The sequence below is a fragment of the Lampris incognitus genome, chromosome 11 (assembly GCF_029633865.1).
Source record: "Lampris incognitus isolate fLamInc1 chromosome 11, fLamInc1.hap2, whole genome shotgun sequence".
Classification (NCBI taxonomy): Eukaryota; Metazoa; Chordata; class Actinopteri; order Lampriformes; family Lampridae; genus Lampris; species Lampris incognitus.
In genome coordinates, this window is record NC_079221.1 from 4,816,741 (window position 1) to 4,831,456 (window position 14,716).

At 48.3% G+C, this 14,716-nt stretch overlaps 1 protein-coding gene across 1 annotated transcript in view; it reads left to right on the forward strand.

Annotated features, from left to right (window-relative positions):
* myo3b (myosin IIIB) overlaps positions 1 to 14,716 on the forward strand; it is an 87,861-nt gene that overhangs the window by 69,604 nt on the left and 3,541 nt on the right. The window contains exons 29-31 of the mRNA XM_056289562.1: positions 628 to 724; positions 3,222 to 3,270; positions 4,163 to 4,286. Coding sequence (XP_056145537.1) covers positions 628 to 724; positions 3,222 to 3,270; positions 4,163 to 4,286 — 270 coding nt within the window. The remainder of the gene's footprint in view (positions 1 to 627; positions 725 to 3,221; positions 3,271 to 4,162; positions 4,287 to 14,716) is intronic.

The window sequence follows — 14,716 nt, forward strand, 5'->3', positions numbered from 1 at the left end:
CCCACCCCCACCCCGACGAAACACTCTAGCACATTCACATTGTGTGTTCTCTGCAGCTTATAGCCTTTGAGGTGGGCCACATTTGCATTCTGAAAATAAACAGATGCCTTTCAAATGTATGAGCCTGGTGGCTTCTCAGATCTCAGCAGGGCCCGGGGGATATGCTCACCATCGATCAGATTAGACCATGCAAAATAGAGCCGTGGCTCAACAATGTACTTGAGCATTCTCTTCCTCTGCATATCATTTTACAAGTAAAACACAAAGGCTGTTGACAGAGCTACTCTGCAGGCACCATTTACTGTGCGCCAAAGCCCGGGCTGTCAGTTCACACACGCTACACTTCGCCCGACGCTAAAGCCCGACTCCTCGCATCGACACGAAGCGCGTTTTGCTTTCTGCCGGCCTCGTTCTTTAAGCAGAGGCTTTGTCCTCGGTGCTCATTTAAATCATTGTAATTGGTGTTAATCATGTCAATTATGTTGGCTAGCTGCCGGGCTGGTGCTCGTGGACACCTTGTGTGTTATTTAGGTTGTTGACAGGGAGCAGAGATGGTTTTCATCACAGCATGACTGCACAGACCCCAAGCGTGTCCGACATTTTTTTCTTTTTCTTTTGGCCGTGCAGCCTACAGGGGCCATCGGGTGCGTCGAGATCGTGGACTCCAAAGGCTCGGTCCTCACCCCGAGGCTGCCGGAAAGACCACCGAGGAGGAGCATGCTGGGTAAACTTCTATATTCCCCCTTCTTCAGGGTCTGCGCCCATTGAAAGGATATTTTTCTGTGGCTTTCTTTCTTTCTCTGTTTCTCTATATCTATCTATCTATCTATCTATCTATCTATCTATCTATCTATCTATCTATCTATCTATCTATCTATCTATCTATCTATCTATCTATCTATCTATCTATCTATCTATCTGTCTTTCTTTCTATCTTTTTTTCACTGTGTTTTTCCTACTCTGTCCTGCATTGGTTGTTGAGAATGACAGATAAAAGACCAGCAATAGAGAACCCTCATTGAGTAAGAGGACTCACATACCTGTCACTCATCTTTCGCCCTGCCAAGCGGGATATTTTCTCCTTTTTTGTTACTTGCTCTCTCTCTCTCTCTCTCTCTCTCTCTCTCTCTCTCTCTCTCTCTCTCTCTCTCTCTCTCTCTCTCTCTCTCTCAGCCCTGTAATGCAATGTTGTTTCAGCCACAAGAGAAAGCTCCTCCCCACACACCACCTCTTTCAGTTTTATAAACATAATAAATATCTTTCCACCATGATAGCGCCCTTGTCTGACCACAAATGGGGTTGGGCGCTTGTACTGGTCTCCAGATGTATGTGTGAGCTGCAGTTTGTGTTTATTCAGCATATGGGAAGGCCAGTCATTAAGAAAGTATGTGCTAAGCAAGAGACCAGCCGCCAAATGAACAGCAGCACACATGGTGTCAAAGCGTCGGTGGCCTGTTGCTCAATTCCCTGCCAGCTACTCTCCACACCACGTCTTACAATCACGTGTCCCCTGGTCCAAGTCTCCGGCTGTTTATCAGCAAATACAAATTCTCCACGCTTGCCTAGTAGTAAAGCATTTCAGATTTTATAGGACTCAGGAACACTTTGTCATTTCACTTCATGCACTTGTGTACATGAAGTGAAACAAAATGCCGTTTCCCCCCAGCCCACAGCAGTACAACTCAAAGACAACAACACACCCAAAAACTACAAGAACACACATACCCAAACTAGCATACAAACTAAACAGAAAATCACTGTCCAAGGGAACGAATGCCAGCCAGGATGACTGTCGGAACCGCTGGTCTGCATCGGCTAGCAGTTAGCTTAGCCCGCCCCGCTTCCGCGTCCTGTCAGACCGCCCTCAGCGCTTCCTCCACGGGCGCAGCTCCAGGCAGGGGCCGTGGTCCCTGGGCCCACCGGACAAAGCAGACCAAGCTCTACCAGTCGATCCAGCGCCAGCTCTCCCAGCCAGAGACCCCCGACACACCTCCCCGCACTCCTCACAACGCCATGAAAAACACCACAGTCAACGCCAGGCGAGGCCGCCGCCAGACCGCCCTCGGTGTTATCGGGACTGCTGGTCTGCGTGGGCTGGCCGTTAGCTTAGCCTGCCCCGCTCTCCCAGCCGATCCAGCACCGGCTCTCCCAGCCGTCAAACGAAGACAAAACTTAGACGTGGACAAAGACACTGCATGGACGGTACTGGGTGAGGCCGCCGCAAATGTGAATTCGCGCCGCCATCTTCCCACACCGGAAGCGGAAGTGCAAAGAGCGCTTTAAGTGAAATTAACCAGGTAAATTAATCCGAAATAAGTTCATTTATCCAACTCTTTGGTATACATTAACGAGTGTTGTCAGTGAGTATAGGTGATTATTATGTCAGCCAATGCACCGCGGTCTCAAAGCTGGAGACGACGAACTCATTCACGTCACATTACGCAGCCCGAAACCCTCATTTCAACCCTGGCTGACTCTTGGTCAGCGTTGTGCGTCTCGCCCCAGACTCCCAACTCGAAAGACTAGATTTCCACATCTGAAAATGTTGTGCTTGTTGTATACTCCTACTGAGTCGAGTCTCGTCGGGGGGGGGTTTTTTTTTTTCTCCCTCCATGTTTACAATCGTACTCCTCGGTGAGAAAAACTTCAAACCTCCACTTAACAATTCTGTTTAATCAGTGTTGGAATCTCTCCATATAGATTTATTTTGACATGATCTGGCCCATTTTCCTCCTGCATGCTCACGTTCTCACCTACATGCTGTTCTTTTCCCTTTTGATGCCCCTCCTCTCCGCCACGCACGGGTTCTGTGTTTACGGCCAACACCAAACGCTCCACTTGCATCACTTGAGTCTGCGCTGGGTTTGATTGCGTTTCATCCAAACCCAAACTATGACTACAGCTATCAGGCATCTCTGCGTTTGTAGATGCTGCTTTAAATTTCTCCGCATCACTTTTACCAATATCGTAATGACTCTCACACACAGGAGCAATTGCATTACCCCTGCAAGCTGCATCACCGCCTTTTCTCTCTTGCACAAGATAAACAAGAAGGCGTCCCTCCCCCACTTCTGTATAAACCCTGAAGAGAAAAACCCCTGATCCTTTTACTGTGTAGTAACAAGACGTTTATAGCGTGGTTATACAGGGGTGTGTGCTCCTATGGGGCGTCATATGTGTGTGTGATCAGGTCAGCTGAGAAATGTTTCTTACTGTCCTAGGTCTGACGGTGCAGGGAGCCAATCGCCGCAAATGGATCACAGATGCAAGGTAACAGAGTACTGGCGAAATGAGCGTTTCCCTGTTTCTAGGTTTAGCAACGTATGCGGAACGCCGCGCCACTACAAAGCCGCTTTCACATAGATTATTTGTTGGGAGTTTTTTTTTTTGAGTCCTTGAGACAAAAGACTTCTCTTGCTCCAAACTCACATCTCGGCGGAGAAGACAGGGTGGTACGGGAATGAGGGAATCAAAAGGCTGGAAATTCACGGCTGAGAATAAACGCTCACTGTTCCCCGAGGTGATTTGTCTTTGCGCTTCTCTTTCTACAGATGTTAGACCCCTTTTTTAGTAAAGACCTGAGGTTCTTTGGTAGCACTTTGATATCCTGCTCGGATTCAATATGTGGAATAGAAGAGCCACTGCGTGACTTGGAGCACATCACAGTCTTTGAAGTCTGATCCAATTTTTGCTGCTCACCATTTGATGTTGAAAGGATGAAATGAGGAAAATGTACAGTTTTTGCCAGTAACTCTGCTGAGCATATGTAAGATTAAAAAAAAGCAAAATCCTTTGGAGGATGTACTTAGAAATGTTAAGCAGATTAATACTTTCCTATAGCTCTTTTATTCAAAGATCAAATTAAATATGAGAGGAAGTCCATATGTACTGTTTTTCACCCCCACGACTGTGTCGGTGTGGTGCTGTTTGCTAGGAGGTAGGGCTAATAAAGGGGCATGTGCGATTGCATTAGCATGTAATTAACATTGCAAAGCACATTAATGGCTTTGAATTATACGAGTGCCAAATAGTACATAAATGAATACAACGAGTAAGTAAGGGGGGGGGGGTCCACTATGGCGCTTGCATTAACTTGTGTCTGTTTTTACTCTGTTGTCGTTGACATCGGTCTTCTGGGTGTGTTTCTGCCTCCTCTTTCAAGCTCGGCCCTGACAGCCCAGACAGACGAGTGAAAGACGTCAGGCGAGACAAAGGCAGGGCGGAAGGCGGCGTAGCGAAGCCTTACTGGGAGACAGCTCGACTCAGAGACGCGCAGTGTAAACAAGGTAAGCCCGAGCACAGAGCGGGCGGGTGCAGGTAATTACACAAAGAGACAGGAGGGATCCCGCTTTAGTGGATAAAGTGCCATTTTTAATACGGGACCCTTTTCAACCTTTCATCCCGACCAATCCCCCCTCCTCCTCTCGCCGCTCTTTGTTGACAACAGAAAGGAGACGGCGTTGTGAGTGATCATTTCTGCGGTATTTTAATAACCTGGGTCAGCTCATCATGAGCGCGTGGTGGCGAGGAGTTTGGGGTGGGGGTGGGGGGGGCACTTCAAAGCGTCGAGTCTGCCACACGGCGGGCCCCTCACTAAAGATCTCATCAATGACTAATAAACCCCGCACAGTAACGGTGACAAGAAAATACACAAACCCTGATTTGTTGAACATATGTTTGGTTTGCTTTTTGCCCAAGGCGATGAATGACATTAATTCCAACGGCTCGGGAGGCAACGTGAGCGGCTGCGCAGGGGGCTTCTGATTATATGGCCGTCACCTGGCCCCACCGCTAGGGCGGCCCGGGTGTCGGGGGGGGGGGGGCCCGGCCCTTCATTAATGTTGTAAGAGGAGGCTGAGGTAAGAGATGGAGGTGGTATAGCGTTTAGCAGCGCGTCTGGGAGATTACGGGGATTATACATGATAATGTAACACAGACAGGGCTCTCCAGCGGGCCCGGGATTAGTGTCAGCACGCCACAGCAGGTCTGGGTTAGATAGCGGCTAATTCGGTAATGCCGCACACAGGTGACCCCCCGCTCCCAGGCATCAGCGCCGCTGAAGGCTGGATGGCTTTGATGAATCGGTAACGTCAACGTGATTATGAAGAGAAATGCTGCAGCGGAGCATTCTGGGAGTATTTGGCTCAGTTTCTTTTTTCCCGTCTTGTGACGTTGGGATTTCTAGCAGATTCTTATACAATGCATTTCTGTTATTTTTCTCGTCTTTTGTCGCTTGTGAGCCACCTACCGTCTCCTGGCTGCTGTTTCAAAACATCTGCAAATACAATCCAGCTCCGTTTGTTTCCGACTCATTTGAATCCAAACAGACATCAGAATCAGCGCTAGAATAAAATGAGGCGTAGTGTTCATGTTCTCTGTCACTAGCTACCCAGCCCCCTTCAGCCAAAACCTGTGCTGGCGGACAGCCGGGTCACCGTGTAAGGAGGGCTGCAGTGAACACACTGGACAGGAGCAGCTCGGTTGATATTGTGGTGGACATTTTGTTGTTCTGACAAATGTTTCTCTTCTCTGGAGTTCTTCACGGGCTGCTGAAGTATTAAAAAATAGAAACTCGCACGACCTTCTCATTCCTTCATGAGAGTAATGGATAATGGAAAAATGGAGGTCTGATGAGCAAGTTGAGCCCAAAAGCTTAAAAAAAATGTTTAGCATTTTTTTCCCCCCCGTTTAAAAAAATTGTTTATTCTTAACTTACTGCAGAGCACATGTACGGAAGGGAAAATAATTACCGGGTCCATTTACAAAAGTTGAAAACTTGCCTTTGGAGCTTCTTCAAAAATGCTTAAAGTAGAATACCATGCAACTCGAACCTGAGACTGGGAACAATGACCATGAAGCAGCCATTCGGTTTAAAGGGAAACAGTCACGATATTCACCATTATCTCTTTATACATGCTGCAGGATCACAACCATACTACTGACCAGTCTTCTGTGTGTCTGGAACGCCGTCGGCATTGTGCAGGAAAAGTCCACGAATGGGAAAATTCACTTCCTGGTTTGCCAATAGGCTGCATTGTACAAGAAAATGCAAATCTCACCGCTGCATTATGATAGAGGGTTATACAGTGTTGTCTTACACATTTACAGCCTACGGTGCACCGACAGACAAAGCAGGAAGTGGGTTTTCACACAGTGTTGACGGTGTTTTAGAGATATGCAGGAGACTGCTTGGTATCCGGGCTGCTATTGGAGTGTTAGCCTACAACATAGAGATAATGTTGAAAAAAACATAATGTTGGAAAAAAACATTGAGAGATAATGTTGGAAAACATATAGAGATAATGTAAAAATAGTATAGAGAGACAATGTTGACAAACAGAGATAATGTTGCCAAACATATAGAGATAATGTAAAAATCATAAAGAGATAATGTTGAAAACATATAGAGAGATAATGTTGACAAACAGAGATAATGTTGACAAACATATAGAGATAGTGCTAAAAAAACATATAGAGATAATGTAAAAATAGTATAGAGAGATAATGTTGACAAACAGAGATAATGTTGCCAACATATAGAGATAATGTAAAAATCATATAGAGAGATAATGTTGAAAACATATAGAGAGATAATGTTGACAAACAGAGATAATGTTGACAAACATATAGAGATAGTGTTAAAAAAACCATATAGAGAGATAATGTTGACAAGCAGAGATAATGCTGACAAACATATAGCGATAATGTAAAAATCGTATAGAGAGATAATGTTGACAGAGATAATGTTGACAAACATATAGAGATAGTGTTAAAAAACATATAGAGAGATAATGTTGAAAACATATAGAGAAATAATGTTGACAAACAGAGATAATGTTGACAAACATATAGAGATAGTGTTAAAAAACATATAGAGAGATCATGTTGACAAAGAGATAATGCTGACAAACATATAGAGATAATGTTAAAAACATATAGAGAGATAATGTTGATGAACAGAGATAATGTTAAAAAAAACATATAGAGAGATAATGTTGACAAACAGAGATAATGTTGACAAACATATAGAGATAATGTTAAAAAACATATAGAGAGATCATGTTGAAAATCGCGATTGTTTCCCTTTAACTCCTGGAAACAAAAGCACCAAGATTCCCGTCAGCCTGGAACATCTACCACTGGACTCACTGAATCCTCTGTTCTTGTTTTTTTTTTTTTTTTTGGAATTTTCCCTTTTTTTTCTCCCCAATTGCACCAGTGGGGTTTCTTTCCCCCCTTTTCCTCCCCAGTTGTACCTGGCCAATTACCCCACTTTTCCGAGCCGTCCCGGTCGCTGCTCCGCCCACTCTGCCGATCCGGGGAGGGCTGCAGACTACCACATGCCTCCTCCCATACATGTGGAGTCCCCAGCCGCTTCTTTTCACCTGACAGTGAGGAGTTTCACCAGGAGGACGTAGCGCGTGGGAGGATCACACTGTCCCCCCCCCCAACAAGCGCCCTGACCGACCAGAGGAGGCGCTAGTGCAGCGACCAGGACACATAACCACATCTGGCTTCCCACCCACAGACACGGCCAGTTGTGTCCGTAGGGCTAACCGACCAAGCTGGAGGTAAGACGGGGATTCGAACCGGCGATCCCTGTGTTGGTAGGCAACGGACTAGACCGCCACGCCAGCGCTGGACTCACCGAATCTTCTGCTCTTTACAACGGTTGACATTCCAGGCTGATGTGAATATCAGCGCTTTTGTTTCAAGGAGCACGAGTTTGGACAGTCCGTCTGTGTGAGGTGGAGGTCATGTGTGTCAAGACCGAGAGCAGGAGGTCATACAGGGTTTACCCTGTTCCAAACTGGACTTCCATTGTTGTTGTTTTCTCTGCTTCTTTCTCATGCGAAGACCTCTGAGCTGCATTTCATGTATGTGCTATATAAATAGTTCATCATCGTCATCATCACCATTATTATTATTATTATTATTTATTTCATGTTTCCTGTTTTACATCCTGTAGAGCCGGGTCCTAACTATGGACCCGAGGCAGTATAGGGCAGATGTCACTCGACTGACGGGCCGAGTAGGGCGATCTTCTGGACTTGATGGATGTTGAGACGATCGCCCTACTACTTATTATTATTATTATTATTATTATTATTATTCCCTCAGCTTTTTTTACCACGAGTATATGGATCCATGTGTTTTGTCCAGAACCATGAAACAATCCCCCACTTTATTTTTTAACAGCTAATACCGTCACGGTCAAATTCCGCATCCTTTCTGTTTCTTTCTCTCTAGTGCGGTATATATTGGCGTGACATCATTATATATATATATATATATATATATTGGCGTGACATCATTTTATATATATATATATATGCACATATATATGCATATATATATTGGCGTGATGTCATTATATATGTATGTATGTATGTATGTATGTATGTATATATATATATATATATATATATGTATGTATGTATATATATTGGCGTGACATCAGAGATTAGGGGACAAGATGGATTTGCGGGGGTTTTTTTGCAGCGGGAGACGCTGAACCTTTGCTGTATGGCGTGACTCATGTGAGGGCATATGGATACCATATTCCAGACCTGAAGATTCAGTTGTGCTCCGCTTCCGTGTTTTGACAGAAAACATCCCCTTATTTGGCGAGGCCCCGGCTGCACCGACGCTTTAGTCAGAACACACGGATTTTCAGGTATTCATCATGGTCCCCTTTTCTTCCCCCCCCCCCCCCCGTTTATGTTCTGAGGCCTGCTCGTGGCTCCGGTTGCTCTCAGGAAACCCTATTTGAATATGTTGAGGGAGGCCACGGTGGCTGAGGCACCCAGGGCACACTTTGATCCCCGCAGATCTGAGGGCCTCTATTTTATCCCGAGGTTGAGCGAGTCATGGAAGCCTGGCCCCGCCAGATGTTTGGAGACCAGGCTCCTTCCTGTGTCTCATCCTGCTGTCGCCCCTGGTGATCGCTTCGGTTCTGGGGGCTGGAGTTTGACCTGGAGTGTTTCAGGACACCAACAGAGAAAAACAGAAAATTAGCCATGGAAATCAAATTACCCCCACCCCACACACACACTCACACCCCCCCCATCCCCAGCTCGCTCTCTCTTTTATCTCTGTCTAATTCTCCCTCTCTCTTTCTCTCTCCCACCCATCTTGACACACAAATTCTACGACCCCCAACCCCCCATCCCCCACCCCCCTCCGTGCTATCACGTTAGGGCCTGACCTGGAAGCTTTTTCTCCCGAGTTTGACGGAAATCCTTTGGAAGTGATTTGATTAAGACCAGTGTTTCGGCGGACCCAGGCCATTTCCCTTTCTCCGCTCTCTCAACGCGTGAAACAAAGCAGGCCGTTGCAAAATAATCCTCGTTTGGCGGGCTCGCTCGCTGCAGCATCCATTTAAGACTAGGCCAGGGGACTAGCGGGGGGGGGGGGGCGGCGTCCTCAAACTTAAACCAAGAGAGCCAAGATGCTGCGTTTTATGGGGGGGGGGAGCATTAAGGCGGGTCTGTACTCGAGGTGCCCTCGGATGTGTGAAGCGCCAACCTTTGATTTGGGTTTTTTTTTGTTTTTGTTTTTCCGGCGATGAGAAAGTTGTTCACACAGAGCCGTCGTGTAAGCTCGACACTTCGACTGTGTCACCTCTCTCCACCTGTCTCCCCCGGCATGAATATTAATACGATATCAGTGTTTCGAAACCAGTCGTGGAGGCGTCTGCCGCGAGAAAGCCTCTGCTAGCAAGCGGCAGATATGATCAGAGCGCCGCTTATGCGCCGCAGTGTGGTAAACAGGATGGCGCTGAGGATCAGTCAGAGCTGACTTTATGCTTTATGAAAGCTGAGCTACTTATGTTAACAGGCTTTTTGAAGATTATAGTTGTGGTAAACATACATGTCAAGAGCGAGACAGTGATAAAGTGGAGTCACAACACAGAGACCAATTACCTCCGCATCTTGCGAGACAGTTAACCTGGGCCTTTGAAGAGCGGCACCGAGGAGGTGGAAGGGGGGGGGAGAAAAAAGACGAGCGCTTTCGAGTCAACGCCGAGCTGTTGGTTATGGTTTTGTGGCGGCGGCCTGTAGCGTGGTGTAACGCAGTGGGAGGTGGTGCTGTCGGTGCCGACAGCTTGCCCTACACTCGCGCCCCTTTTCCACTGCGTGGTACCGGCTCGACTCGGCTCCACTGGCTTTTTCTGGTTTTCCACTGGGCAGAAGTTAGGGATAGTACCTGGCACCTGGTACCGTTTTTGGTTCCACCTCCGTCGAGGTTCCGAGTGAGCCGGGCCAATACTAAAAGGTGACATGAAAATACCACTATAAATAAATAAATAACGTATAAATAGGTGGCCCGGTGGTGCAGTGGTGGGCGCGGTCGCCTCACAGCAAGAAGGTCCTGGGTTCGAGCCCCGGGGTGGACCAGCCTTGGGGGTCGTCCCGGGTCGTCCTCTGTGTGGAGTTTGCATGTTCTCCCCGAGTCTGCGTGGGTTTCCTCCCACAGTCCAAAGACCTGTAGGTCAGGTGACTCGGTCGTACTAAATTGTCCTTAGGTGGTGTGAATGTGTGTGTGTGTGTGTGTGTGTGTGTGTCTCGGCCCTGTGTGATGGCCTGGCGGCCTGTCCAGGGTGTCTCCCCGCCTGCCGCCCAGTGACTGCTGGGATAGGCTCCAGCATCCCCACGACCCTGAGAGCAGGATAAGCGGTTCGCATAATGGATGGGTAAATATAAATAAATATATTTATATTTAATTATGTTTATTTAAATATAAATAAAATCTTTCGGAAAAACTAGTCAACACGCCCACAAATAACCAGCGGGGCTTCGCCGTGAGGGGATACTACCTGCAGAGGAAAACGAGATCCCAAAAGGTAAAGCGAGTAGAGTCGAATAGAGTCGAGTAGAGTCGAGTCGAGCTGAGCCGGTGCCGTGCAGTGGAAAAGGGGCATTACACTTATTTACACTCACACTCTGCACTTTTCGCCACAGCTGGGCGACGCAAGTGGAAACGCGTCGCCTTTGCCCACACGGAGCCGCACCGGCACTGATCCGTCTCCCGTCACCGGCATCCGGCCTGTTCATTACCAACAACTCCAACACCACTCCTCACATGTCCTCCCCCATGTTCTGTAGCCGCTATTCACACACGCCTCCGCCACCACCACCACCACCACCTTCGCGCAGCAGCAACGCCATATCAACATACATCTGGCAGACAAATGATCCACCCTCTCCATGTTCGCCACACAAATACTCCCCCTCCCTCTCGCTGTCGCTCAGCCTTCTGATTTATCCGTCTGTCGGCACACGTCACTGCCTCTCCGCCGGAGGCCTTCGCTTTCAGGCGAAATCACAGGTGCGACGAAGCGGCAGCCGAGATTTGCAGGGGATAGGAGAGACTCGCGTTAAGGGAAGGAGTTGCCTCTGTCTGCCGCCACCTACGTAATCCTCTTAATGTCAGCGGGAGTAGTTAACAGGATGTACTTCCAGAGTGCTCATCGTCACAATTTCAACTAAATAATCTCTCCAGACGTAAAAAAAAAATCGAGGTAGAGGAGGGCACTGCAACTTCTCCGCGGCGTCACGTAAGTGGACTGAGTCACTGTATGTAGTTCGACAAAGTTCGCCGCGCGCTCGACATAAATAGCGCGCAGCGACGCTAACGGAGGTTGTTGGTGTCACGCTGGAGTCGAGTCGGGCGTCTCGTATGTTACAGAGCCACTAGGAATCAGAGTCCCCATCAGCCTCTGGTGTGGGCTCGAAGGGTGTCTGGCGCAAAGTACCCTGTAGACACTTAACGTCATTGATTTGCACCAGAGTCCCCCCCCCTCTTTTTTTTTTTTCCTCCCCAATTGTACCTGGCCAATCACCCCACTCTTCTGAGCCGTCCCGGTCTCTGCTCCGCCCCCTCTGCTGGTCCGGGGAGGGCTGCAGACTACCACATGCCTCCTCCCATACATGTGGAGTCGCCAGCCGCTTCTTTTCACCTGACAGTGAGGAGATGTAGCGCGTGGGAGGATCACGCTATTCCCCCCAGTCCCTCCCCCCCCTGAACAGACGCCCCGACTGACCAGAGGGGGCTCTAGTACAGTGACCAGGACACATACCCACATCCGGCCTCCCACCTGCAGACACAGCCAATTGTGTGTGTAGGGACGCCCGACCAAGCCGGGAGTAACGCGGGGATTCGAACCGGGATCCCCGCGTTGGTAGAATAGACCGCCACGCCACCCGGACGCCCCGCGCCAGCGTTTTGTTGTGGTTCGGGTGTGTTGTGACTCATTGCTCCGTTCCCGTTACGCCGCTCACTCATCCTGCCGGGGAGCTGTGATGTGTCATACACATGTTTTACCAAACCACCGACTACCACAAAGTCTAGAGAGTTCTCCCTCCGCAGAACAAGGTTGTCTTTAAGAGTCTAGGTCCCAAATCCGCCGTCAGGGGAAATGATTGATTTCGGTGTGAAAAATTGCTTGTATGTAACAACATCCTCTGTCCGCATTAGTGAAAACAGATGCAGGGACTGCCCTTCGGAGCATTATCCTCCAAACCTTGTGATTCGCCCGGCGTGTCTCATAATGCAAAGCACATGAGTTACCGTTTAGCTGCGATGTCCCAAATGAAGACATTTGTAATAAATCACAAGCGCCCTGAAATATTCTGGAACTTCTCTCCAAGTCCGACTGCACAGTTTTGCTGTTTTTAATTGAAGCTCGCAAACATCCTTAATGTGTATGTGTGTGTGTGTGTGTGTGTGTGTGCGTGCATGCTCAGGTATGTATGCATGTGTTTATGTGTGCACTCATGCGGCCACACGTGTGCATTATTTTATGTTCCCATGCTTGCGTCGGCATGCATTTGGGTGCGTGAATTTGGGGGGTTTGCGGGGTAAAGCGAGGGGTCTGGGCTGCACATGCCTCATTTAGACATCAAAGGCCCCGCTGATGATTTTTCCTCAGAACCCACCGCTGCCTTTTGGTGCCCCCGTCCCGTCCATCTGAGTAAACAAAGCCCCGGTTGGCTCGGTGTGGTCCGGGAGGAGTCAGGTGATCGCGGCACATGATTCGGGAGGTGTATTGATACATCTCTTAATTTATTCCTCTCGAAATCCCTGTTAGCCGCTCTTTTATGTTGTTTCTGTGGAGCGTTCTGCTCTTTCAGGGGGATTTCAAAGTGGTATTTACAGATGTAATGCGAGTCATCTGCTTCTCTTTGAAAATGAAAGAAACACCTATCTCAAAAAGAATTCCCATCCTTTTTATCTCGAGGAGCCAGTATGTACAATATAGAAGTCTCTAGCCAAGAGGGGGCAAACTCTGCCGGGCTTTCTTTTGATAGAGAGGAATCAATATTGTATAAATTCCACCGCTTCTGTATTCCCAGCTGACCATTATTCCTCCCCACCCCAAACAGCAGACGTTACCCAAAATCATTTAGCAACCCTGGTGTGAGCCACTGTTTGACCCCTTCCCAGATCTGCCCGCCCGCCCGCCTGGGGTCCGAGCAGAGCTTCCATGCCCGCAGCCAGTTTGGCAGCCTCGGCGCCTGTAAGATATCTGCAGGAACAGCGTTCCTCTGGGGCTGGCCTGGATCAAATGGCAGCGATTTCACAAACAGAGACCGAGATGGGAAGCCTGACCCGTCCTCTGATCCGCCGCGCTCTTTAATCGCTGCGGGTCAGGATGGATAAATGGTGATGTTGAAACCCGCTCATTGTGTTTTCGACCGCAGGACCGCGCTAGTGTAGATGGGCGTCCAGCGGGATGCTGCGCCGACCAAGAAATGCTCGCTTTCCGCCACAGTGGAAGGTCCGAGACTAACGGAGAAAACATCCCCCCCCCCCGAAAATTTAGATGAAGAACTTCTTGAAAATGCAGTCAGCGCATCACTCGTTTCTGCTCGTGGAGCCGGATATTTGCAGAAGAACCCGTGAATACAATCACGAGACGCATGTCAGAAAGTAGGTTTGTTGAACGTGTGTAAACAACCCGGGCAGCTGCGTGTGGTTACTCTATTCCGCTGTAAGATTACGCTCTGAAACTTTGTTCAAGGCCGTCAGGATTCATTATTCGTGATTGAGTGCTTTGATGCGGTTTCAGGGGAATATGAAATTTGCTTATCAAACCCATTTCAGACATCATTAGCAGAACAATGTCCTACATACGTACATTGTGTTTCTGAAGTTTAAGGTGCAAAAGTTTTATTTGTATTGGATAATTGCTTTATTGCATCTGTCCTTGTTTTCATCGAAGGATTCCGGGATTACTACTTTTTTCAAGTGGCAGAGAACCTGCACGAGTGCGTTTGCCTTCACGTGAAATCCCTTCGTGATACCTCGTCCGTTTCGGGACGTCTCCTCGGATGATAGGCTCACTAGCGCATGCATGCAAGGAAGGGATGAGAGTCAAAGCGCAATAGATGCTCGATAACTTAATAGATCCCGCCTAATGTTCCGGTGAAAATTGGTATAATAACAACGAGCCATGAAGGCGCGAATTCTCATTCGCAGCGGCCTCGCCCGGTACTGTCCCTGCAGTGTCTTTGTCCACGTCTGTGTCTAAGTTTTTGTCTTCATTTGTTGGCTGTGAGAGCTTGGGCCCAGGGACCGCGGCCCTGCCCGGAGCTGCACCCGAGGGGGCAGTCTGGGGGCAGGCTAAGCTAACTGCTAGCCCATGCAGACCAGCGGTTCCCAGAGTCATCCTGGTTGGCGTTTGTTCCCTCGAATGGTGATTTTTTTTTTT